Source organism: Falco punctatus (genome assembly GCF_963210335.1).
Source record: "Falco punctatus genome assembly, chromosome: Z".
In the NCBI taxonomy this organism is placed as follows: Eukaryota; Metazoa; Chordata; class Aves; order Falconiformes; family Falconidae; genus Falco; species Falco punctatus.
In genome coordinates, this window is record NC_137586.1 from 21,858,501 (window position 1) to 21,885,705 (window position 27,205).

General features: G+C 40.1%; 1 protein-coding gene across 5 annotated transcripts; it reads right to left on the reverse strand.

Annotated features, from left to right (window-relative positions):
• Nucleotides 1-466: 466 nt before the first annotated feature.
• On the reverse strand, nucleotides 467-27,128 carry DEPDC1B (DEP domain containing 1B). 5 transcript variants are annotated; one of them, XM_080371835.1, is made up of 11 exons: nucleotides 26,422-26,740; nucleotides 25,527-25,792; nucleotides 20,388-20,523; nucleotides 17,516-17,643; nucleotides 12,315-12,445; nucleotides 11,224-11,271; nucleotides 10,677-10,817; nucleotides 4,373-4,539; nucleotides 2,736-2,912; nucleotides 1,883-2,068; nucleotides 467-1,560 (listed from the first exon to the last, which is right to left on the reverse strand). In XM_080371835.1, exons 1-11 carry the CDS (start codon nucleotides 26,467-26,469, stop codon nucleotides 1,399-1,401), a joined length of 1,590 nt encoding a protein of 529 aa, XP_080227961.1. In that variant the 5' UTR covers nucleotides 26,470-26,740; the 3' UTR covers nucleotides 467-1,398. The 5 variants fall into 5 exon arrangements, with proteins under 5 accessions (XP_080227961.1, XP_080227962.1, XP_080227960.1 ...); XM_080371836.1 differs by lacking the exon at nucleotides 26,422-26,740 and adding an exon at nucleotides 26,190-26,392 and having other exon boundaries at nucleotides 1,887-2,068; XM_080371834.1 differs by lacking the exon at nucleotides 26,422-26,740 and adding an exon at nucleotides 26,190-26,390.
• Nucleotides 27,129-27,205: the final 77 nt, after the last annotated feature.

The window sequence follows — 27,205 nt, forward strand, 5'->3', positions numbered from 1 at the left end:
ATACTAAGCATACACAAAATATTATGACACATGGAAAAAGTTATATAACCCTTGAAGACCTAGTATAAAAGATAAAAAGTGGCTTCAAATTTTGTATCAAATTTGCTTAAGAAAAAAAAAAATTATTGATATAAAGTCCAAGTACAACTGATGTGTGAAAACAGATCACGGAAACCTCTACTGTTCAAAATCACATTGCCCAAGAAATATTCCAATGTATTAAACCAAAAGCCTTGTAATGTACATATTAAAGCCTATTGACTGGTTAGGAGGTTAGCAAAGGGAAAATACTGTCAATGTTGCATTACAGGATAGTCACCATGTTGCGTACTACGATGTCACATAGAAATTTGTTGAGATGTCAGCTGTCTTCTCTCCTGCACAGACTACTCTGACATTCAATAAGGTATGAAATGCTGCTCTTTAAATCTGTAGTGGATAATATGAAACCACCACTCCAAATAAATATGGGAAAATGATAATGCTTTAATAGCTCAAAAGCGCTCTCAGAATTAAGTATGTTATATTTCAAGTTATAAGTACAGTAGATTTCATAATGCAAAACAAATGAAACCATTAAAGGCATGTATACTTCAATGTCATTTCAATATTCAAATTCCATTTTCAGAGGAAATTCAAGGCTTCAAATTTTTCTGATAAAATATGTTCTATCATCAGGCATGCAATTTTGTATGGCAATATTTAGTAAGAGCATATGGGAAAAGATTTAAAAGACTGGGCTGCTGAAAAGATTGGGTCAACACTACAGAATTTAATGGAATTTCAACAGGAGTTGACTCAAGCTGTAATGCATCATATGAATCAGAAAATTAAGAATGAGTTTTTACAGTTTTTTAAAATAAATCTTATATATCAAGAACACTGAGGTGTACAATGGCAAAACAAAATCCAGTGTTTCATACTTATTCAAGCATGTACAGCAACTTAATTCCTCAAGCTATGTGAACAAACACAGCCTAGTTTATGCAAGAGATGCATTTTCAGGGAAAAAAAACCAGTCGTTGACTACTTACCTACAATATATTACACAAAAATAAATTCAGACCTTGAAATGATCATCAAATCAAACTACAGGAAGTATACTTACTTTATCACCCAGGTAGATTAATCACCTTCAGTTTCTTGGTGGTTTTTTTTTTTGTTGTTGTTGTTTTGTTTTTTAAATAACAGACATATAAAAAAATAGGGATTTACAAAAATACTGATAATGGTTCACATTTCTACCATCTCAATACTTTCCTCTTCTTTTGACCTTTTCTACTATGTCAGCAGTATCTCCAGTGTTTTTTTGAGTACCTACAGGCTGCTCAGGCTCCTTTTGTATAAGATCCATTGATAACATGCTCTGACTCTGTTTGCTGATCTACTTCATACCATTTACATTCGAAAGCTTCTTGTTCTGTGAAATGGTTGAAAAGGCTTTTTTAAGGCCCACAGCAGTATTGGTGGTTTCTGTTTAGTTTTTTCTGGGAACAGCACCGCTTCAGTTTCAGGGGTAGGAAATCGTACTTTATACACTTCAGGATAAGATTTCTGAAACTAGAAAAGTACATCAATTTAAATGAAGAATTCACTCAAACTTGTAATATAAAAAACTATTAAAGTGCAACCTCCACCTTCGGAACAGGAAAATTATTATTTCTCTAACGGACTCTCTATACCTCTAAATAGAAAATGAGGTGGCATTTTCAAATACGTCTTGATTCATCGCGGTACCCCCATTCCAAATGATTAAGAAGTGTGAAATCCACAAAAGTATCTACGATTTTAAATCTCAGTATTTCTCTAGAGGACTACATGTCTAACACTTGATAAAGTTTTGTAAGTTAAAATTAAATACTGCAAGGGAATTTCTATTTACTTGCTTGAGCTTCTTCCTCTTGTCTTTTACAGATATTTCTTTATTCATTGCAATTTCTTCCAATAAAGCTGCCAGTGGTTCTTGAGAGCCAGTTGCCCTTTGGTATTCAAATTCATCTGTACTGATTTGGTGACAAAATGATGGAGGAGGAAAAGTTGCATCAGTATCATCTCCAGCATATTTTATCTGAAGAAAGAGTCAAAAAAAAGCAGCTATGTTTTTTCAATAAATTTGCAGAAGTTGGCTTAACCAAATTGACCACCTGAAGTCACTAAGTAGAGAAGACATAGAAAAAAGACCTTAAATTGTACCTCCTAGCTCCTGCACTAATTGGGTGAGTTCTAATAAATCAAAAAAGATGACACAAAGGAAGCTTGTTTAGCTCTTGGAATAAGCTAGAAGTTACTTTTTCAGTAGAAATTAAAGGAGGAAGAACTAAATAGCAGCTTTGAACAAAATAAAACATGGTGTCAGGAAATAGAAGAGTTATAAAAAAGCTGAACAAGAAAGGATGGCTCTAAAAGAAAATCAGAACATTAATGGAAACACTTTCTAAGCATTCAAAGTTTTCCTCACTACCATAAACACAGTTTTCTCATTCCATGGAGAAGATGGCACTGACCAAAAAGATATTTTCAAGTTCTTTTTTAAATCTCGAAAGGATTCAAGATCTGCTTAGTTTAATTTAAATACATAGTTATAATTGAATATCAATAGTCAAAATTTATTAGCTCTTCATAAGCAAGCAGAGACAGACCAAAGTCTTCAAGAATTATCAAACTTCAGAGCAGAAAGGATAAATTTGATATAGAAGCACAGAGACATGAGGAGTTTTTTTTTACCAGATACCTACTTGGACTCTCTGGAGATGTACAACATGTTCCTCTATAGAAGATTTTAAGGCAGAAGGAACACTTAAGATCTCTTGATAATTATCCATAAGAAAAGATACTAGTTTAGCAGCAAGCAGTTCATCCAAGTCCATTTCATCCTTTGAGCAGAGAATACAACGGGAAAATGCCTGAACCATCTGAGAAAAAAACCCAAGCATTATTATTTTTCTGTTTGGGGGTGAGGGGAGAGAAATCAGACTGTATTTAAAAAGTGATCTTTTAGAAAGAAGATTTTTAACAGCACAATACTCACCATACTTCCAACACATCAATATTAAGATTAAAAAAAAAAAAAGATTGTGTATGTTATCCAAGTGGACTAAAGATGGCTCCTGCCTCATGTATAATAATCTAACCCTGACTTTACACTTAGAATGACTGAATTCTATTTTATTCTCAAGCCTCTGTCAAATAGCTACTTCACATGGGTTTTCCAGTTAAACAGGGCACAAGTATTTCAGAGATTTGAAAAGTAACAGGAATTTAAGAGAAGTTAAGCACCAGAGGGAAAACTTAATACCATTTTTTGGAAATCATTAAACCACATTTCAGGTCCTGCTAACTTTGCTTAAGTCTTATGCTCAAGCATTCAGTTACAAAACTTTTCTGTCTGTGCACCAGACCTTTAACATTAAAACCACAAAAGGCAATCAAAGTTTTCTGTCATGTACCATAGACTACAATGCTGAATTAAAACTTAGTACAAAATATTTGGACTGTAAAGGATTCACTTCTAAAAATAACATTTAGATTATAATATAATTATTTTAATCAAAGACCATTTACAGTTAATTAAATTATAACCTTAGCAGTCAAAATTTTAATTATTTTAATCAAATACTATTCATAGTTAATTAAAAACTTAATTGCTATGGGACAAATTTAGATTTATGTATGCTACTACAGGATTTTTGTGGAGTGGCTCTACAGGTGAGTTTTCTGTTGCCCTTCTTGCAAAAGACTTGAACGTTAACCAAAAGAAATACATGTTTTTACCCAGTCAGAATTGCTGAGTTATGTCTAATAACTTTGTAATAACATGCTGTTGCAAACATCAGTGATAACTCTACAAGTAGTCCTGCAGAAAAAGCATTAGCAAAAACTAGAGCTTTGCCAAAGTTTGATTAAAGTTACTTTCAGAGATATCTGTAGTTGAATGATGAAAAAAAAAAATCAGAAAAAAACTCATAGGATTTTTTTTTTAATGGATGAAAAGAGGTAAACTAAAACATTCAGCTACATAATTCTATGACTGAAACAACCAGTCTGTTTCTCTGACAATCTGTCGCGATAAAGAACACAAGAGACCTCACTTACTGTTGGGTTTTTTTCTATTTTTTTTCTTATCCATAGTGAAATCAGTCGTGATTTAACTTTGAAAGATAAGGAAAACTCCAAATTCCTAGCAAATTTTTCGTTTGCTTACAACTTACCAAGAAATACCATTTATTAAAATTCAGAATAGATTTCCACATAGCCAGAAGAGATGAACTGTTCTTCAAACAAAGAAACTGTATTTTTACACTCTTTCCTGTAAGAAACTTTTATCTGTGCTACTCCAAAAACCTTGATTACACCTTGTGCCTTATATACATACCAATGTTCTGGTCCTCACTGACTCAGAAAGAGGTGGCAAATCCTTGTTTAAGCTAATTCTCGCCATCATCCTCACCAGCAGCTGTAGTCTTTTCCGATTTTCTGGTGGCAGCAGGAGACAAGATATCTGAAGAGCTTCTATGGCCTTGCTGTGTTTTTGCAGCAGACCTGGATTATACAAGATCAGGAGATGGGGCAACATTTATCAGTTATGTATTTCCATAACATTTATATATAATTTCTAAATCTGTCGAGCCAAATTCCTTTCTTACTTATTCAAAACTGCCTTAGAACTCCACTCCCCAAAGAGTCTAAGAAGATAGCACTAGAACCAGACTACTAGAACTGGGCACCTTGTTTAAGTATTTACAAAATTTCCTTCTGATGCATACGGAGATATTAACAACCATAACCAACAACTCCAGATATTAGTAGACATGAAAAACTACAATGTTTTGTTTCATCCTTTCTTCTTTTATAACACTCAGCTCTAAACACAACTGAGATGCATGCACAGATATAGCAACCACACAAAAGTATTAAGTCTGGGCAACAATCAGAGAATCTAAACAAAACGTGTTTATGCATCAATGAGAGCTGTGGCAATACTGACATGTCTCTCATACCTATAGAAGATAAATCTATGACTAATTCTACTTAAAAACTCTTGAGAAAACATAAGAGTGTAGGCATGCCAGAGATATTTGAAGAATTGGACAAGCACAGTACAATCCGATAGTAGTTTAGGTACCTGTAAAGAGGTCACACCATCAAAATGTCATCCTCTTTTGGGTTTCTAAGGCTCAGTGGAAGAAGCATCTACTACACATTTGCCAAATAGCACTATTATCAGAACAAAACAGAAGTCAAAATATCTGCATGACTGAAGTCTAACTAATTTACCTTGAAAAAGAAACAAGGAAGATGACAAAGAGATGCACCTTTTTTTTTTTTTCATAGGATTACAGATACTGGAACAGATCTCTGGAGATTATCTAAGACCTCTCCCACTGCTCAAAGCAGGGGCATCTACAGCAAGATGCAGATTTTGAGTATTTCCAAAGATGAAAGATTCCACACACTCCCTGGACGAGCCCTCCCAGTGTTTGACCACCTTTCATTTAAAAAAAAAAAAAAAAAAAAAAAGCTATTTTCCTATGTATAAATTAAGTTTCCTGTATTTCTGTTCATGCCCACTGCATCTTGCCCTGTTATTGGGTATCACTGATAGAAGTCTGGTTCCCTCTTTTTTACTTTTCCCATATCAGTCTTCTATACACATTACTAAGATCCTCCCTGAGCCTTCTCTCCAGGCTAAATAGTTCTTGCTCTCTGCCTCTCCCCATATGAGAGATGCTCCAAGGCCTTAATAATTTTTGTGGTCCTTTACTGGACTCACTGACTACTGATGAGGGAAGCTCTCCCTCAACATGTGGCAATGCTTTTAATGCAGCTAAGAATGCTGCTGGTCCGCTGCTGGCTCATGGTTACTTTAGTGCCCACCAGGACGGCCAAGTCCTTCTCAGTAGAGCTGCTTTCAAGTCAGTCACCCTCATCATGCACTGGCTGATGAAGTTATTCCTCCCCAGGAGAGGACTTGGTATTTCCCTTTGCTGAACATTATGAGATTCCTGTTTGCCCTCCAGCCTGTCAAGGTATCTCTGCATGGTGCATTAACTGCTTTTCCCCATTTTGTATGTATCTGAGCACTTATTTAGGACATTCTGTTGATGTTTAGGACAATGTCCCACCATCCAAGTCATTAGTGAAGTATTAACCACTACTGGCCCCATTATCAGCCCTGCGGTACTCCCTGATGATTGACCCCCAGCTGGACTTTGAGCCACTGATCACAGCCCTCTAAAGCCAGCAATTCAGCTGATTCCTGCTCTGCCTCACTAACCACTTATCTGGTCTTTACTTTCTCAGTTGCCCTATAAGGGTGTGATGGGAGACAGTGTTGAAAGCTTTACTACAGTCGACATAAAGAGCAACCACTGTCATCCCCTCATCCCCAACATCAGCCAATCACATGCTGTGTAAAAAGTGGAAGCTGTTTGTTATTAAAAAATGACAGAAGTGTGCAGTAGTAAATAGGGCAGCCAAAACAGACAGTATTCCAAGAAAAGTGGTAAAGCACTGTAGTTAATTTCATTTTCAAAGTAAAGCTTTTTCTAATTTCAAATGAAAATTTGGCAAGAACACTGGTGCATATGATGAGCAGAGGCCCTGAGAAATAATAATTAACTTTAACGAGATTTGTACATAAAGAATCATTATAACCTGTGTAAAGAGAAAGTTTAATCTTACCAAATTACAAAAACATCTGATGATCACTGACACCTTAGCCATATTTCCTTAGCTATTCTGAAAACTAATTTCAGCCAGCCTTTTGGAATAGAAGTGCTCTGGACAGTCTTCATTTGAAAACAGAAAAAGGTGAGGCATCTTGATATGATTATACCAAGCCATCTGCAATTTTTGCAAAAATTTCTCATGTTTTACAATGGAGCTTTTAGATACATACACATCACATCATGGCTGTCTCAAATGACTAAAATTATCATCTGGTAACAGTTCTTTTGCTATTTCCTGAAGTCTTCCACTAAACAAAAAGCTTAGCCACTGAAGGAAGAAAGAAGTCTTATAATCACTGTGGAAAGGTTGTAATTCCCTGAGGGCAGCAATATGAAAAGTCAAAGACTCAAAGACTGAAATCTTGGTTTATAAATGTCTTAAGATTGAGAATTATTGTCAATATAGCAAGCCATATTCCACTAAAAAAAACCACAGAAGTGCAACTGCGGACATGGATCTGCTTTTCCATATTTTGTAAGTGCACAACTGCTAAGCAGTTACTGCTTCACAGGCAGCATTCAGTTTCAGCACTGACAGCTACTAAAACAGTATTCTGTGGAGTGTGCATTATCCTCTACATCTACCTACAGCTTCATAACGGTCTGTACATCAACCTCCTTGTTAAAACCCAGTTACATATTGACCAGAACCCAAACCTTTCCCCTTTCTCTCTCAGCTGAACTCCTAAAAGAATCCCTTCCACTACTCTCTCTCCCCCCAACCCTAAGAACCACAGATCAAACCTCAGAAGAAAGTCTGCATGGTTAGAGAAGACCTTGCTACCAGAACTACAGATCAGGCACCCCTGACTTGTGTTTGCTTGTTTATTTTCTTAATACTGCTTCTAAGTAGTTTTGAGCACAAACAGGAGAGTTAGGCTTCACCATAGGTATGCTGAATGGCCGCCTTGAATTGCCTCAACCGGCTAGATAGGGAGCATACACCTGAACTACAGAAAAAGTACAAAAGACACCTAGGGATCATCTGGCCCAATCCTATCCCCCAGTCAGTGAAGCTGCCCAACTCAGGTACCCCAAATCATTCCACTAAGGCCAAACACAGCTCTTCAGCTATTCAAATGCTTGTGCTAGATGTCTGGAGGAGGCTGTTTAGGCAAGACTTCTAGAGAAATGTGACATATTCAAACACATACTGTCAGTAGTTTAAAGTAAATTATGTAAGTATGAAGATGGAAAACAAACTAAGTAGTTCTTGAAAGCCTGTATTGCCATGATTTTTCTTGTCTAAATCTATTTTTGTCAGTAAGGAATGATCCCATAATAACACGTAATACTTTTGTGACAGAGACCACAAAACAATTTTTTAACTTTTTGAAATAGTGTATCCGTTTCCTTTCATTTCCATGTAAACATTGGCATGAATTCTTTCTTCTCATTTTTACATTTGTGAAATACTGTGAAATAAAACTCTCAAAACCTGGAAGATGTGAAATACAATGGAAAAGCAAACAGAAAAAGAATATGAAAGGAGATAAAGATTTTTTAAAGATATTATTAAGAATATCTGTTGTCTAAGAAAAAGAAGTCATACCCCAAAAACACCTGCAATTTGTGAACAGAGAAGGACTTGTGAGTGATGTGATGGTTGGAGGCAGACTTGGGCATAGTGATCATAATGGAGTTTTCAGTTCTCAGAGAAGTAAGGAGTGTGGTCAGCAGAACTGCTGCCTTCAACTTCTGGAGGGCAGACTTTGGCCTGCTCAGGAGACTGGTTGACGGAGTCCCTGGAAGGTGCCAGTTGACTGCAGGTTAGCAAGTGTGCAACCACCTACAAAAAGGCCCACAAGGAGGAGCCAGGGAACGACAGGCCTGTCAGCCTTATCTCAGTGCCAGGGAAGGTCATGGAGCGGATCATCTTGACTGCCATCACATGACACATCCAGGACAACCAGGTGATCAGGCCCAGCCCGTACGGGTTTATGAAAGGCAGGTCCCACCTGACAAACCTGATATCCTTCTATGACAAGGTGACCTACCTAGTGGGTGAGTGAAAAGCTGTGGATGTTGCCTGCCTGCACCTTAGTAAAGCCTTTGACACTGTTTCTTACAACATTCTCCTGGAGAAACTGGCTGCTCATGGCTTGGACAGGTTTACTATTCACTAGCTAAAAAAGTGGCTGGATGGCCAGGTCCAAAGAGTGGTGGTGAATGGAGTTAAATCCCGTTGCTGGATGGTCACAAGTGGTGCTCCCCAGGGCTCAGTATTAAGGGCCAGTTCTGTTTAGTATCTCCATCAGTGATTTGAATGAGTGGATCAAGTGCACCCTCGCTTAAGTTTGTAGACAATACCAAGTTGAGGGGATTGTTGATCTGCTTGAGGGTAGGAAGCTCCGCAGAGGGATCTGGACAGGCTGGACTGATCAGCCAAGGCCAATTCTATGAGGTTACACAAGGCTTAGTGCTGGGTCCTGCACCTGGGTCACAGCAACCCCACACAATGCTACAGGCTTGGGGCAGAGCGGCTGGAAAGCTGCCCAGCAGCTGAACATGACCCAGCAGTGTGCCCAGGTGGCCAAGAAGGCCAACAGCATCCTGGCCTGTATGCAAAACAACGTGGCCAGCAGGACTGGGGAAGTGATTGGCCCCCTGTACTTGACATTGGTATGTCTGCACCTCAGATGCTGTGTTCAGTTTTGGGCTCCTCATTACAAGAAATAATTGAGGTGCTGGGGTGTGTCCAGAGAAGGGCAACAAAGCTGGTGAGGGGCCTAGAGAACAGGACCTATGAGAGGCAGCTAAGGGAACTGGGGTTGTTTAGCCTGGGGAAAAGGAGGCTCAGGGGAGACCTTATCGCTTCTACAACTACCTTAAAAGAGGTTGTAGCAAAGTGAGCGTTGGTCTCTTCTCCCAAGTAACAAGTGATAGGACAAGAAGAAACAGCCTCAAGTTGCACCGGGGTGGTTTAGATTGGATATTAGGAAAAAAAATTTCACCTAAAAGGTTGTCAAGCTTTGGAACAGGCTGCCCACGGAAGTGGTTGAGTCACCAGCCCCAGAGGTATTTAAAAGACGTGTAGATGTGGTGCTTAGGGGCATGATTTAGTGGTGGACATGGCAGTGCTAGGTTAATGTTGGACCTATTGATCTGAAAGGCCTTTTCCACCCTAAAAGATTCCATAATTCTATGAAAAGGAACTATATTCAATTTGAAGCCAGATTGTCAATAACCAAGTATAAAAATACTAAATTCCAGAAATAAGCATTATTCTGAATTCCTTTTCCCCCTTAATAATTTAAGAGCAATTGTTGTTCTTACTTAAGCTCAGAAAAGTGACATGCTACAAAGCTTGCTTACTTTTTGACTCAGTTGTTCTTTTCTGAAATGTAACTATAAAACATGATCAAATATTTTCATATTTACTGTCTTTCAGTGAGTCATCTGTAGGTACAGGGTAAGTGAATTTGGTATCTTGTGAACCCTTAAATAGTTATAACAAAACTGTTGGGTTAAAGCACTAGGATAATTAATACCTATTCTAAGTTTAAGCAATGAAGGATTTTGATTTCTTTCAGATGTCATATTGCCAGGGTTAAAAAACAGTCCTTATGGTTCTAATCTTTTTTAATCTAGACTTCAGTCACGCAATTTCTGAAAGAGCTTACATGAGTTTTTAAGACAGGAATTTGTAAAAACAGAAGAATCTTTTAAAATTCATCTGTTAGGTGTGACAGTGCTAAGCAATGAACAGAGGCTTTTATGAATTATTAAAGACAAGCAATGGAAGCCTTTTAAACTAATGTGATCAAAAAGACACAAGAATAAAACCACCTTGTGATATGAAATGAATTTAAATATTAAAATGTTCTCTACATAGAATGGACAGGAGGTCCTAAAGAAATCCGCTGTGATATTATTTGGGTATGGTAAATTAATTCCAGAAAGTTAATTCAAAAGAATATTTTTTTCACTGCATCCCAAATTACTTACCTAACACACTAACAAAAACATCAAAAAAATTAAATGTGAGAAGAGGTTCTTTCATCTGGCCAAAGTAGTCCACTATAGTTTTGAAGACATCTCTTTCAAATCCTGAGTACGTAGGCTGCTTCAAATCTGAGCAGCTGGGCCCTACAAAAAAAGAATTCATTTGCAGCCATCAACCAGATTTCTATTCCAGCCACTACAAAACACAATGTCAAGTAGAAAAAAAAAACCCAACACATAGATTCATTCTTCAAAATATATGCTATTGAATTGACCTATTTCTGATTCATCTAGTGAAAATACACAATAAAGGTGAAATACTAATAAAATAGTTAAGCCTGTATATATTTCACTGAAAAAAGCTGTACTGGCAGGAGAATATATGCTCTCTCATCTTGTCAAACTTTGTTTAAGGCAATGATCAGAAAAAATATTGATTGTGAACATAAATAGGATTTGATAAGCAGTACAGGCACAGCCAGTTCAATTGATTTTTATGAGGTTCGGCTGGGTTTTTTGTTGGTTTTTTTTCCTTCCTTAATTTACTTACAGTTTGCTAAACATTTCATTGCTGATAATATCCAGTGGGGTAGTTCCTCTGCATAGGTGAGAAAGACAGAAATTAGGAGGAGAAAAAACCCTGATAAAAATGTTAAACTGTAAGGTAAAACCAAAGCTGAAAATTCTGTAAAAAGTTGTTCCTATATAGTTGATCAACTCACTGCAAACACAGCCTGTACCTTAATGTAGGATCTAGTTTAAATTACACCTATACTTTAGTACCTCCAGTACTCAGTATCAACCAGTTACGTCTACTGCTCTTACAACTCAATCAGCAAAGTGGATCATATCACAAATCCTTAACCTGCCCTGCAAAAATCAGCCAAACTACTTCAAGCTACATCTTCACTAGTGCATTACAATGGAGTGTTTGCACTGAAGATTATGAAAAGCACTCATATATTCAATTCTGTCATTTCTGCAAGGAGGAAGTTTATACCTTGAGGTTTTCCAGTTGTCTTTAAAATGAACATGTATATGCTCTGGAGGGGTTTTTATTTACAAACCATACCAGGTTCCAATCTTGTATTTCACTGCTCCACATATCTTGTAGAAAACATGGTGGCAATAATATTTTAAGTGATAACACAGCAGCAAAGATGTTTTACTTTCTCCCTGATGTGGAAAGCAGTTTTAAACTTGGCACTAGTTTCAAAAGACATTGACTGAAGACTCAAAACTGGGAAATTTTAATGATCTCTCAGTGTACATCTTGATTTTTTCCCAATTTTTAATACACATTTGTTTCATGTTAACACTCCAATTCAGGCACTTAAGGGCTGGGCTGAAAAAGTCAGCTTGAAGTGAATATTATCCCTATCTATAAATTATAAGTTGCTGCTCTTTCATCTTTCAGCCCTGCTAAAGCAGGCATATGTTTAAAAGAATAAATACAGAATAAAAACTGATTCTTTCTATGGGGATGAGAGAACAACAATGACATACTTTGCAAAAACACTAGTATAGCTGTGGTCATACAAGTATAAAGATGGTACATGTTGGTATATTAGAATTAATACTTTTTTTATACTAGCAGACTACAATACAAAAAAGTTAAATAAAGACTTCTGAAACACTTACTTGATTTGTCTTCTAAAGTGACAATGCCTTGCTTATTGACATTGTATGCATTTTGGACTATATGTTTTGAATTCACAAGTTTTGTGTCTAACACTTCATCCAGAGACTCCAAACCCAAGACCTTCTGTAATCTGTAACAATACATAAACACATAGTTTACATGTCATCTAATCTGAAAAATGCCAACATATAAAATTAGAATAGATATGATTCTGAAAAAATTGCTTAGAATCATGGAATACCTCATGTTGGAAGGGACCCATAAGGATCATCAAGTCCAGCTTCCTGCTCATCACAGGACTGCCTAAAACTAAACTATGATCAATAGTGTCGTCCAGATGCTTGTTGAACTCTGACAGGCTTGGTGCTGAGACCGCTTCCCTGGGAGCCTGTTCCAGTGACTGACCACTCTCAGTGAAGAATATTTCCCTAATGTCCAGTCTGAACTTCTCCTGACACAGCTCCATTCCATCTTCTTGTGTCCGGTCACTGGTCACCAGAGAGATCAGCAGCTCCCCCTCCGCTCCCCGCCTTGAGGAAGTTGTAGGTGGCGATGAGGTCACCCCTCAGCCTTCTCTTCTCTAAGCTGAACAGACCAAGTGACCTCAGCCACCCCTCCTAAGTCTTGACCTCGACACCTTTTTCACCATCTTGGTTGCCCTCCTCTGCACACCCTCTAGTAGTCTGATGTCCTTCTTATACTGAGGCACCCAAAACTGCACACAGTGCTTGAGGCAGGGCCACACCAGTACATTGTAGAGTGGAACAACTGCCTCCCTTGTCCACCTGGCTATGCTATGCTTGATGTACTCCAAGAAACGATTGGCTCTTTTGGCTGCCGGGGCACACTGTTGACTCATATTCAGCTTGGCATCAACCCCCAAAACCCCAGATCTCTTTCTGCAGAGCTGCTCTCCAGCCTCTTGTTCTCCAGTGTGTATGTATAACCAGGGTTATCCCATCCCAGGTGCAGAATCTGGCACTTTCTCTTGTTAAGTTTCATACGGTTTGTGATTGACCAGGTCTCTAGTCTATCCAGATCTCTCTGCAAGGCCTCTCTACCCTTGAGGGAGTTCACAGCTCTGACTAGTTTAGTATCGTCAGCAAAATTAATTAATGTACATTTCATTCATGTGTCCAAATAATTTATAAAAACATTAAAGAACACTGGCTCTAAAAGTGAGCCCTGGGGAACCCCTGGTGACTGGCCGACAGCCTGAGGTAACCCCATTTACTATAACCCTTTGAGCCCAATCCATCAGCCACTTACTCAGCCAACATATTATGGACTTGTCTGGTTCTATGATGAACAGTTTACCTAGAAGGATACCAAGCGAGACAGTATAAAAAGCTTTGCCAAAATCCAAAGCCACCACACCTATTGGCTTCCCTTGATTAACTAGATGGGTGACCTTGTCATAAAAGGAAATTGAGTTAGTTAAGCAGGACTTCCTCCTTGTGAATTTGTGTTGGTGATTACCAATGTCTGCATTGTCTCTTAAGTGCTTTTCAATAACTCCCAGAATAAGGTTTTTCATAGTTTCACCAGGCACTGAAGTGAGACTGACAGGGTGAAAACTGGGACATTTGCCAGCTTCCAGTCAAATGGGACCTCTCCAGACTCCCAAGACCGTTGAAAAAAAATAATGGAAAGAAGTCCTATGATGACATTGGCCAGCTCTTTCAGTAGTCTGGGATGAATCTCTTCAAGCACCACAGACTTACATGCATCCAGCTGGAGCAGGAAGTCTTAAACAAATTCAGGGTCAGCTGTAGTTTATCATGCTCTCAGTCACAACTGTCCAAAACAGGTCTCTGAGGGTACCAGGGCCCATCACTGATGTTGAAGACAGAGGCAAAAAAGACAATAAGCATTTCTGCTTCATCTACATCCTTATTTGTGAGGTGACTGACTTCATCAAGCAATGGGCCAATGTTAGGTCTGATTCTCTGCTTGCTGTTAATATTTTTAAAAGCCCCTTTTGTTGTCCTTCACAGTGCTGGCCAGCTTGAACTGTAATCAAGCTTTGGCTGCACAAATTTTCTCCCTGTGGTGGCAAATAACATCTCTGTAGTCTCCCCGTGTCAACTGTCCTTGCTTCCAAGGACTGTATATTATCTTTTCTTGCCAAAGTTCTAGAAGATCTCTACTTAGCAAAGCTGACCTTCTGCCTCGCTTGCTTGATTTCCAAAAATTTGGAATTACCCACTTCTGTGCTCTTAAGAGATGGCTCTTAAAAAGTAACCAGCATTCATGGACCTCAATACATTCAAAAGCAGATTCCCATGGGACCTAACTATCTAGCTCCTTCAGCAGCTTGCAGTCTGCTCTTGCCATATCCAGGGTGGACGTTTTGCTGGCAGTTTTTCTCCTACCACCACCAATTTGAAACTCGGCTATCTTCTCATCACTGTGGCCAAGACAGCTACCAATCACCACTTAACCCATGAGTCCCTCTCTGTTTACAAACAAAAAAGCTAGGAAGGCATCTTTCCTAATTGACTCTCTTAGTACCTGCACCAAGAAGTTATCTTCAACATGCTTTGGAAATTTCCTAGACCTGTTTGTGTCCACTGTATGATATTCCCAGTTGATGTTTGCAAAGTTAAAATCACCCATAAGGACAAGGGCAATTGAACTTGAGGCTTCCTTTAATTCCTTGTAGGATATCTCATCAGTTTTGTCATCTTGGCTGGGAGGTCAATAGTAGACTCTCACAACATCTGCTTTATTTGCTTTCCCCTTCATCCTTACCCAGAGGTTCTCAACCATGTTGTCACCATCTGTAAGCACCATACAATCCAAGCCCTCCATAACATGCAGCTCCACTCCCCCCACCTTGCCTGTCCTGCCTATCCCTCCTGAAAAGCCTATAACCATTCATCATGGTACCCCAGTCACCGGACTCACCCCACCAGGTTTCACCTACGCTAATGATGTTGTAGCCCTGGGACTGGGCCAAAGCTTCTAGCTTCTCTTGCTTATTCCTCATGCTGCATGCATTAGTATAAAGACATTTCAAATGTGCTCCAGTGTACTCAGCACATTGTGGAGCAGACTGAAGGACCTCACTAGCACACCATCTGTCAGACATTGGTGTGTTGCCCCCAGGCCCATCTCTAGTGAGCCTGGATTTATCCCTTTCCCCCTTCAAATCTAGTTTAAAGCTCTTTCAATGAGCCCTGCTAACTTCTGCACAAAGATTGTTTCCCCCTTTGAGACAGGTGCACCCCACCTGTCACCAGTAGGCCTGGCATCTTGTAGTCCAACCTGTGAACAAAAACCAAAAAATTCTGCCAGTGACACCAGTCTCAGGTGTTGAGCCAGGTATTGATCTGCTGGCTCTTCCTGTTTCTTCCCTTATCACTGCCTACAACTGGAAGGATACAGGAGAACACTGTTTGTGCTCCTGATCCCTTAACCAGGCATCCCAAGGCCCTGAAGTCTCTCTTGATTGCCCTTGGACTTCTTACTGAACTTCAACACTGCCTACATGAAAAAAAAAGAAAAATATCAATAAGGAATAATAATCCAAGCGCCATATCAGTGTAGGAAGTTTTTTCTTTACATCTTTAACCCAGGCCCCAGGGAGGCAGCAGGCTTCCTTCCCTAAGAAGCAGGTCCAATCTGCACACTGGGCTTTCTGTTCTTCTCAGAAGAGAGTCTCCTATGACAATGACCCATCTTTTTTTCTTTATGGAAGCAGTTTTGATGCAGAGCATAGGCTGACTTAATCTCAACAACATGTCCATGCTAGATGAATCATTGTTCGGTTCCAATTGCAGGGCCTCTACCTACTACACAACGGCACCAGGGATGATGGAGTAGTCACAGAAGAGATGCCTCTGTTGCACCAGGCAGAAACTTGTCCCCATTGCCCCCTACCCCTTAAGTAACAACATTCAGCTCAGTGGAGAGAAGATAGGGAATCGTCCCTTATTATGTGGCCTGTCTGCCTGACAAGCTGGTCCCAGGGAAGGTAGGGTGTGATTCCAGTAGTCTACCTCTCCCTCACTCTCCCTGACACTCTTCAATCTGCTCATCTCCTCCCTGAGCTCTGTCACTAAGCAGAAGAGTTCCCCTACCTAGGCCTGCCTTGCACAGCTATACTTACCACTGCCATCTGGTGCTAGTGTCAGAGCAGGGCGAAGCCTTCAGCCTGGCACCTGGCTGTCGGTGTGCTCCTGCCGGAGCTCTGTGTGGGCAGCTGCATAACGTGCTGGGTGCACAGCTTAGAGAGGCCATGGCTTTCTGCCAGGTAGACACCATTACTACCTGGTCGGCCTGGCAGGGCTCCAGTGCCCTCCCTGCATCCCTTCCACACCATGCTCTGTGTCCTGTTTGCCTGCCCTGTTGGCAGTGCTCTGGGTGGCTTGTGCTCCCTAAGAGCTTCTTTTATAGGAGGAGGGAGGAACTCTGACCACCATTGCTCCTGGCTCCACCCAGGTCTTGTCAGTCACTGTCAGGCAAGCTGCGGGCTCCCAGGGGCTCTCTAGGTTCCTGGGAGGTTCCCCCTGTTTGGGAAACCTCCCTGTTCACCATGCTGGTCTGTTCTGCTGATGATCATGCCAGCACTGGAGCCACTTGCCTTGGCATCAAGTTTATTACATGGAGATAACATGCTAGTTCTAGATGAAAGCAATCATTAGTAAGGCATCAACTGTACTGTAGAAATAACCAATGTATATTATTCTTTTCTCCTGCATAAATAGTCTAAAGTAATGCCTTAGACTTTGCATAGGATATTCCTTTTGGAAATAGTAAAGAATATGCAAATCTCAAAGCCTTCAGCACTCAAACAGCTACCCCATTTCTTATCTCATATGAAGTATTGCACTTGTCATTGAAAGGTTTCATGGTGTCACACTTCTACAAAAGTGCTTCTGTTTCATAGCAACAAGAAAAAAAGAGAAAGACTGAGGAAAAAAGTGATTAAACAAGACAAAGCCCACACAACCAAAGGACCTGTATAACACAACAAGAAAAAGTAAAAATGTAATAAGCACAATAAATTTTCTTTGCAAACTTTTTTTGCTGAATTTGTAGCCAAATAACAAGTGGTATAGTTAGGGTAGCTACTATGGCTTTCATAGCAGCAATGAAAAGCGAGTGGCTGAAATTACAAGCATTACCTGAGAAAACAGACAAAACTACTACCTACTACACAGTTTATCAGCAAATGACTCACAAATATACCCACCGTGACAAAGTCATGGATTTCCATATCTCTTCTATATTTGTTTGTGTTAGCTCCCTGCGGAACACAAGTTTACATGCCGGTACTTCCCCTATAGCTATACTGTGTCGCTTGTACCACATCTCAGAGTTCTGAAATCAGAAAAAACACTCCTCATTAAGTGGTGACTGTTCATGTATTAAACAGTATAATACATTTCTAGTACAGCATGTTCCCTATTACAAGTATTTTAAACATTCCTGAATTCCAGTACAGTCTCCAGGCTGCAAATAAGTGTTTAGGTTTCACAGATGCGCAGCATCTTTTCTCAGGTACATAATTTGTCCAAAGCTGAAAAATTATGTGTGCCAGAATAGCCATTAAAGTTCAGGAGTCAATGGCCTCTAATGCTCTGTTTAGATCCTCTCCATTATTAAAATGAGTTCAACTCTCTTGTTTTCAACTACCACTCTAAAACTAAACATCTGCTTATGGAAAAATTATTGGAGAATCATTCGGTAAGATATTAAAGACTGACAGTAATACTTGTTTAGCAATATACTGATCACAACTAGACATTAAGTTCATTAGCAGATTCTACACATGAAGGAAGTAAAAGCACATAGCTACAGTTGAAGACACCCATCAGATCTAGTCCACCATTGTAACAGAATTAAGTAAAGAATGCAAAAGACTCCTTTACTCAACCTTCAAATCCAGGTTCAATGCTTGAAGATTGCCATCAACGTGTTGATGAGTAGATATACAATACAGTTTGAGTCAGAGTACTTTTCAAGGGAAAACTCCTAATCATTCCCAGTTCCTTGATTTACATCACAGAGCAGTACCAAAGCACATTAACAGTATTCCTTGTGATCACAACCAAACCACAAAATGCACTCCAGGAATTTGCTTAACTACTCCAAGCACTAAGCATCTGTGGCACTAGAGCTAGTTTGAAACAAATAGCACCCTTTGAAATTAGTATCTGGTCTTCCACATCAGTGTTTCCCTACACAGACCCATGCCCATCAACATCTACACACATCCAATAAGTGCTGTGATTGCTGCCGTCTACTTCACTATTCCAGGGGAAGCTACACCTTTCTATAAATAAGCCACCAGAAAGAAGCTTATTCCTTTGCCTCAGTTACTTCAACTTACAGTCCACAGTGTTAACCAAAAGTACCAATTAAGGAGATTTTGAGTTATTCCAGACTGTGTGCTGTTGCATCAGATGCACATAGGCAGTCTTTTGCTCTTTTCAGTCCAGGATGCTTGGCTGGAAACTTAGACCAGACAGCTGGAGGCTGTAACTGATATGGAGAAATAGTGTGAAATGGGGACAATGGACATCGATTGTGATTGTATATGTCTGCCCAGGAACGTGGGTATGGTGACTAGTCATGGGTGCGATGTCTGGTCACATAGGCACACAGCCTTGAGGAGACACCTACAGTTTTGAGGAGACGCCTGCCCTTCTTCCTCTAACAAAGGGGCTATTTAAAAAGAATGAGAAAAGGATGAGAGACATTCAAATGCTATCTAGAGGGAGGGAGTGCTAAGTCTCCTTGCTGCAGAAGATCAGATGGTCACAAGAACATGAATCACCTACAAACCTGCAAGACCACCACATTCCAGGCAAAGGACTGATAAGCTAATTAACAATGAAGCAGGGTTTAGGTAACTAACGAATATGTATAGGTGTTAATTGAATATTCATTTGTTTTATTGTATAAATGTGAGATGGTTCGTCACTTCGGGCATGCACGCTTGTGGAGGAGCGATCCCCCATGCATCTGCGCGCAATAAACATACCTACTTTATAACTTTTGAGTTATAGAGTCTTAATTCCGTACGTCATAACTTGTTGAAACTGCAGCAGATACTTGCTCAATAACAAAAATATTCAGTTCTCTTTAGTTGTCTTTGGCACTATCTTTTCTTTTTTCTCTCTTAATCTTCTACCTACTATTGAAGTTCTAAGGACTATGCCTTCTCCTCTGCCTGCTGCACGTGGAAGGTGAACTCTATCTGCACATAAACAATTGGATTACAAATATGGAATAGCCACTCATTCAGGACTTCCAGGTGTCCAGCAAAATGGTAGGAGCTACTTTTCCAAACAGACTTGATCACCAAGAAATCCAAGGGTAGTGTCCTGCACTGATGAGCATTAATAAAAAGGCCAAAATTATTGAAAAAGTACCAAGAGTTCACAGAATATGAGAACACTCACATATAAAATACACTGGAGGGAAGGGTTTAGAATATGCATAAATCCAGAAGCCTAGTCTTTTGAGATGTCTAGGTGGCAAGGGTTGGTTTACTAACAAAAGCAGGAGTTTTTCCAACAACTTCACAAAGGCTGGATCAATCCAGGTAGGTATGGGGCAGGATGATTCTCCATGCTGACAAAAGGTAACAATGAAACCAGAACCACTTCTCCTTAGCAACAACATACTCCTTATGAAAAAGGAAACTGAATCACTAACAATCTCATAGCAGCTACTAAGGAAGTAATATTGTACATATTCTGCTACATGAAGTATCTGAGTAAGCGTTACAGTATAAGTGACAGCAAGGTAACTATTTTGTCTGGTAGTATAATAAATGCCCTGTTAGAATCTGAGCAAACTGGAATGTAAGCATACTGGCAAATACAGCCATACTGAACTTAGGATGTCAGGACCTTGTAATCTGTAGCAGAAAGAACACTCAAAGCCAACATCCCCAGTAAATCATTAAGAACAGCTTTACTTCACATGAACTTAAAATAGAAGTATTTTGCGTTTAATTTTATAACAGAGTATTTTGTGCCACAACAATGAGATTATTAGTTCAGTTTTGCTTTTCAAATTTACTTCTGTGGGGAAATGAAAACTGGGTATCTTACCATTGCAACTGATTTCACTGGGATGTGTTCTTGGGAAATGCCAGCCTTTGGTTCATTCCAGTCTGGAAATTTAATTACTTCCTTTCCACATGAAGGTTTCTTTGGATATGACTTCAGCGGTGAGGAAGGAGGAAATCTACAATTACAGAATATTTTTAATGCCTCTGAACCCCACCCTAGTCCATATTTACCAATGCAAAACTGCAGCAGGCCTTCACATGCAAAAATACAACAAATGCCTTGGACATTCACAGCATGATGTAGTTGCCTGAAGACGGGTGTTGAGTGACAAGTAAAATACCCTAAGGTGTCTTGTTTGGCCTCCACCTGCTGCTCCAGAATAGTTCAGATCCTTTGTACCTCCCATGACATAGCTGAGCTTTGGGTGAATGTCTGATATCCCAGCGCATCTCAAATAGCACCTGCTGCCTATGCATAAACAGCTGACTCCGGTCTTAACTAAAACATGTTGATTCTGCTGAAAAAGCTGTGGGTAGATTTTCCCATGTCAAGTGCACTCCTAGCATGCATATCCCAAAGCAAAACTACATAACTAAGTCACATGGCTAATGCTTGGATTTAGTTAGTATGTGTGCAAGTGTCCACACCGTTGTGTCCATGTTACCACATTCTTCTGTGTTTATATGCTTTCTATGCGAAGGCCATATTCTTCATGCAGTTCTTTTCTTCCAGCAGGTTGTGCAGAAAACACATTCACTTTTTAAGGCATTTCAAGAAGTACTGTGAAGAAATTAGTAGAAATAAACTCTAAGCTAGCTCTTGAAGAAAACAAGGAAAACAAACCATCCCAGATCACATTCAGCTCAGTCATACCTCCAACCTGACCAGAATTAAATTACTGCCAAACCTAGGTCAGAGCACACACAAAGAATTAATGGCAGCACATCAGACTGACAAATTAGTTCAATGGCAAGAGATTATCAGACTGCCCCAGATCAGCTCTTGTTTACCTGCACTCCTAGGTTTTAGATGCTGAGATTCCTGATGCTTCAAGAAATTGCTTCAGCTTCACTTGCTTTTTTAATCAGAATGTAAAAGGCAGTTACTTCTGTGACTATGCAACAAGAACTTGTACACCGCATGCATATATATCCTCCCAGAAAGATTCTCATGCTCAAGAAATCCTCACTTTTCCTCTAAAATTTCATCCAGTCCTCTATAGGCAGTTCCAACACTTAATTTTTAAATTAGTTTTGTATTGCAGTTTTGTTAGTCAAGTAGTGTTACCCTGCATAGGTTAAACACATTATGATTTTGATCACACACACTGAACCCATTTGGTATATTCCACAATAACACTCTTCAAGAGAAGATCTGCAACACAAGGAGATATTACTTCCTTCGTACAAACCCTGAGAAGTAATAAGCACCTTGCACTAATCCTGCAAGACTTACTCTGCCTTTTAAAAGTAACCCACAACACATTGCAGATGTTCAGCTGTTGAACACTCCCAACTATTTTTCAGCTATTCATTACTTCTTAGAGTTCAATGTTAAAATATCTGCAGACTTTTTTTCTTTGCCTTACAGTATTCTCAACAGTTCCCTGTTCCCCCTCCAGTTCTTCACAGTGTTTAGCCTTATATTATTTGCTGCCCTGATTCTCAACCAGTAAATTAATAGTTCTTGCAAGCAGAAAAAGGAAATGCATTCCCTCTTTTTAGGTGGTATTACAGCAGGAGCAGGATATAGACAGAGCCAAGTTTTTGGATGAACAATGAAAAGCCTCCAATTCTATGATGAACAGAATAATGTTACCTAAATCTAACAACTGGGGAGCATTCCAAAGTTTGCATGTCAAGATTAGCATGGTTTACAGCCAGTAACACTAGTTTCAGGAGTTTATACAAGGAGGAAATAGAGATAACTGTTTGTGTCCAGGGCAATGGATAGAGAACAGGGTCAACTAACATTGGTGTCCATGGTATAATAATTACCACAGCTGAATTCCCAGAATTTTACTTGCAGTGCAAGAGTACTAACCCTTTTGCTTTTAATGCAATTGCTTACGTTCTAAAAAAGTAAAGCCTGACAGTTTCCAAAACAACTCATTTATTATTGTAGACTACAGGGACAGTAGGTCAGGACACACAAGACAGATAGTCTGTTGTTTCTAGAAGCCACATGAGTTCTCACCTTCACATTTAATACTCAACCAATTCTCTCAGGCAAATTAACATTTGGCAACATCTCTTTTTCATACTCTGTGGAATGAGTAAGAGCAGACAGCTACACTTACATGAGAACTTAATGAATGACACAACGGTGCACCACAGTGTACAGTTATAGTATGTACGAAATTAACACAGGAATTTATAGAAAAGGTATGAAGCATATCAAGGTTTCCAGAGTAAGCACCATCAGTGGAATCACAAGCGACGTACACTGCTACCGGTATCAATGCGGTGAAAAACGTATTTACAGCGTAACATTAGGAAAGCCCACCAGAGGGAGCTGCCAGGACATTAAATACACAAAGGCGGGCTAGAAAACCATGTTGAGCTCCACGAATCGGAGAAAAGCGTGTCTTAATATTTAAAGCCAAACACCAAAACCATGAGTAGCATATGTAGTTTACTTATGCACCAAACCCAGTGCGAAAAAGCTGGATTCAATTCAAGGTGCATGAAAGGTATGCAGTTCTACTAAAAAAACCTCTTTAATTAGTAACTTAGTTAAATTTTGAACAGGAACTGGGGAACAAAAATCATTAAGATAGCTGTAATAAAAGAGCTTTCTTGTCCAACTGCCGATCGTTCTGCAGAGCACATAAAAAATTAAAAGCACAGAAATATTTCACCCCAACAACTTCCACAGCTCAGGAAAGTCATGGCTGAAAATACAAAGGAGAAAACAATAACAAAATTTTGAGTGTGTCCACAAAGCCAATGCAAAATAAACAAAAAAAAAAATGCAAACACAACAAACACAAACCAAAAAGATATAGCGTAAACCTCATATTTAATCTTTTGATGAAAAGGCAATGCTCAGAAAAAAAAGGAGATGAAGTGCTTAACACCTATGGTACCAGTGAAAACTGCATGCGGGTAGTGTTGTCCTAAGGACAGACAGAGCAGGACCAGGCCAGGAACCAATAATAATGTAACTACCACATATGCTGTACCAGCACCTAATTGCTTTTCTAACTCTGTTTAAAGAAGTATAAAGCCCACTCCACACCACTCCTTCACACTCAACTTTCTCCAGACTGAAGTCAAGACGTAAGATCCTCTGCAGCTCCTCTTGTCTTCCATGCCTGTTTTCCAATCTAAACTAGTCGATGACTAGGTAAACAATCACGATATCTTGCCCTTCTATAGCAGCCAAAAACAGATGGCCAGGAAAGAATTTAAGAACAGGACAAGCATACATGATACTTCCTCAGTACCTTTTCCCAGCCTTTGGTCATGTTCATCTGGTAGACTAGAGAGCCATATATTTTTGAGATGCTTAGCAACAGATTTTCTTGGGTGAGCTTCTCAAAATACCTAGAGATAGAAGTCCTTTGATACACTGGGTCCTTCGAATTTGAGTCCCAAGCTCTAAAATTTAATATTATTCTTGATTGTTACATGGAAGTTCCATTTATGGAGGTAAGTTTGTAGAGAACATTCATTTTCTATTGACTCCAAATCACTTAAAAACTCCTCCATTAAAGTTGATTGCAATTCCTTTGAATATTTAACTTTTTTCTCAGGGAAGCTGTAGCATTCAGTGTCATTTCCTTCAGAAGGCAGGCTAAAAAACAGCTACCACTTTTACTGAAAACTGTCATGTAGTATCATAAAGTTGAATTGATGCTAACTTGTTACTGGAATTAAACACAAATTCAATCCAATCTGGCTGTAAATCAACTGAACAGTAGTGGAACAAGTTTAACATGAACGACAGTTCTTTTATAATAAAATATCTTGACCCAAGTTTGTTCATGACAAAGTAAAAGAATTACATTATACATACCTTTTACTTTTAAAGCATTCCAAGTTAATAAATAAAATTAGGAGAGCAATGAACTGCATTTACAGCATAGGTGTACAGACTAGATGGCAAAGAAGCTTAGCCGCGCTCTACAAACTAGTGAAGATCATAGACCAAAATGAAAAATTGACTTCACCCAAATAAAGTGGAAAGTCAGTATTACATTCTCCCAAAAACAATATTAAGAAACTGTCTTAAAAAAAACCCATAAAATTTCTGTAATTATATAGTAATAGATGTAATATGTAGAAACACAGCATTATTGCTGACCTATTTTTCCTATTGCTTTGCATGAAGATAGCTCCCATTTCCTCAAAAGACAACTCATCAGGATAGAAGTTACAAATCCATACTTAAGGTAATGGTCACTTTCGCACTGCTTTGTCACTGAACAGGACACTACAAGATAGTAGAAATTCAGAACTTGCAACTTTTGGACACCCAAACCAAGGTCACAAAGGTCAAAGAACTCAATCTAGTAAGGTTAAGCCTTCATTACAAAGAAAATTATTTTCCTCTGCTAACAAGCCATCACCTGAGAGGCTAAACAGGGATAAGTAAGCAAGTTTCCTTTAAGGATGAGCAAATAAAACTTTGCCTCTTTTAAGAAAATTTCAATCTACAACCCAAGGAATATAGAAGAAGTTACATCACAAATTACTTTTGAATTCAGAAGGCCTTTCTCTCAGGAGTAGAAACAGCATCCAAATAGTCAGGAGTTGAGGGAGAGGAAGGACAACTGGAGTTGGATGGATGCTTAATGGCATCGGCATTTCCATCCATGTCTTCCTGATATGCACTCTTCCAACACTAGCAAACCTGATGTCTAGCAACAACAAATAGAACTACCTTGTAAAAGGTGCAAAAGCTTTTGTTACTATTCATGAATGTAATTGAGTAAAAGCACCCTTCAAAAATATTTAAAAACAAGCAAAAAAATCCCAAATCCAAGCTAAAAGAGTAAACCATGACAGTTGCCTGTCACTGAAGAAAATGAAGTCTTTAAAAGGAAAGAGGGAGAAGACACAGTAATACCTTTTCAAAGGCATTCTACAAAAACATTTGTAAGACCAATGAACAAGAGTTATTACCGCCCGTTTCCAAAACCCAAAATTTTTCAGTCACCCTATATGGGTTTACCTATATAAATGGCCATCATCTTGAAAATCTTCTTTACCCCATCTTCCTTTAATATCTTCAATAACATGATTTTTCAGGAATTTTTTAAGCAGCTTAACTGTTTGATTGCGAGTCACTTCTGGCCCAAAGTTTTGATTAGAGCCAAGCAGTTCATGTAAACAGTCCACTGCCTCCGAGGCTTTGAAGCAGCGCTCATAGCTTTTGAAGCGACACCGATGCTTCCGTAAAGGCATCCCAGCACGAAAAAGTTCTATTATCTCGTTCCACTAAGGAAGAAGAACAAAGCAAACCATTACGGGAGCTCTTCTCCTGGAACCGTTCTAGTTATACAAAGCAAGATCAGAATGCAGCCAGATTTGAACGCAAAACTACATAATTTTTTGATTGTCGAAGTTTACAAGCAGACCTAAAACTATGACTTAAGCAGCTGAGATCTGAGAACAAACACCAGACACAGGAAGAGGAAAGATCTAGAGCCCCATACTGTCTGCGGCCTTATAGATACAGCTTTAATCCCGCTCTTGGTTTTTAACTCGACAAAGGCTGGACTAAAGCTCCACCTTGCCGGGCTCTGCCGCAGCTCCGGTCACGCTGGGAGCAGGCGTCCCGCCGCTCCACAGGACTCGGACCACTGCTGGGGACCTCCCGACCAGAGGAACCTACCGGGTACCGGCTGCCCGGGACAGACCCGTGGCCCTGCCGGACTGGCGACGCTGGGCCCTCAGGCCGCAGGGTCCCGGCCATCACGGCTGGCCTAGCGACCAGGCTGTCCCACGCCGGCCGGTACCCTGGAGACTCCAGAGTCGCCGTCGGGCACGGAGGCCCCGCTCGGACGGGACAAGGGGACACGGGGGAGAAAGGCGGTCGGGGGGCCCCAGCCCAGGGAGGCACTCACCAGCCGGGTAGCGCGGTAGGGCCCAGGGCCGACGAGCCTCGGCTCCATGGACGCGGCCGGGCCTCGCCGTCTCCACGGAAACAGGCAGCCGCACGCGCCGTGCCCGCCGACCGTTTGAACGCGGGCCCGAGAGGCGTAGCCGTCACCTATTGGGTGGCGGCGGCAGCACGTGACGAGCCCACGTCGCCCTCGATTGGCGGAAGAAAGCCGCTGACCCGCCCCGCGCCGTGGCGGGCCCTCCCCCCGGCCCGGCCCAGCCCCGCCCCTCCGCCCTCACCTCGGGGGCGGCCTCGCTGAGGGGCTCTCACCCGTGCCCGCGGGGGCCGACCGTGGGACGGGGGCTGGGCAGAAAACAACGGCACGGGCTGGGAGGGGGCGGGGATGGTGCTGGCGACGGGGCTGGGCTGCTCCCGGGTGGGCAGAGGCTGCTGCGGGAGAGCCTGCTTCAGTGAGGCGCTCTGACTTCCCAGAAGATACATTGCTTAATTTTGAAAACGAACACGGACTACGTGTTTCTTCCTCAGCCAGTAAGTGGTTCAGGACAGGGGCCCAGGCTTAGGTTTGGACAACAGTCAAACCATGGCAATGAAATAGTGTATGGTGAATTGCCACTTTGATAAAAAGAATAGAGCCTGTTCATTAATCTAAAAAAAAAAAAAAAAAAAAAAAAAAAAAAAGAAAGAAAAAGAAAAAACAAAAAACAAAAAAAAAAAAAAAAAACAAAAAACACCCAGACACAAACCCCAAACAAAACCAAACCAAACCAAAAAAAAAAACCTCAAAC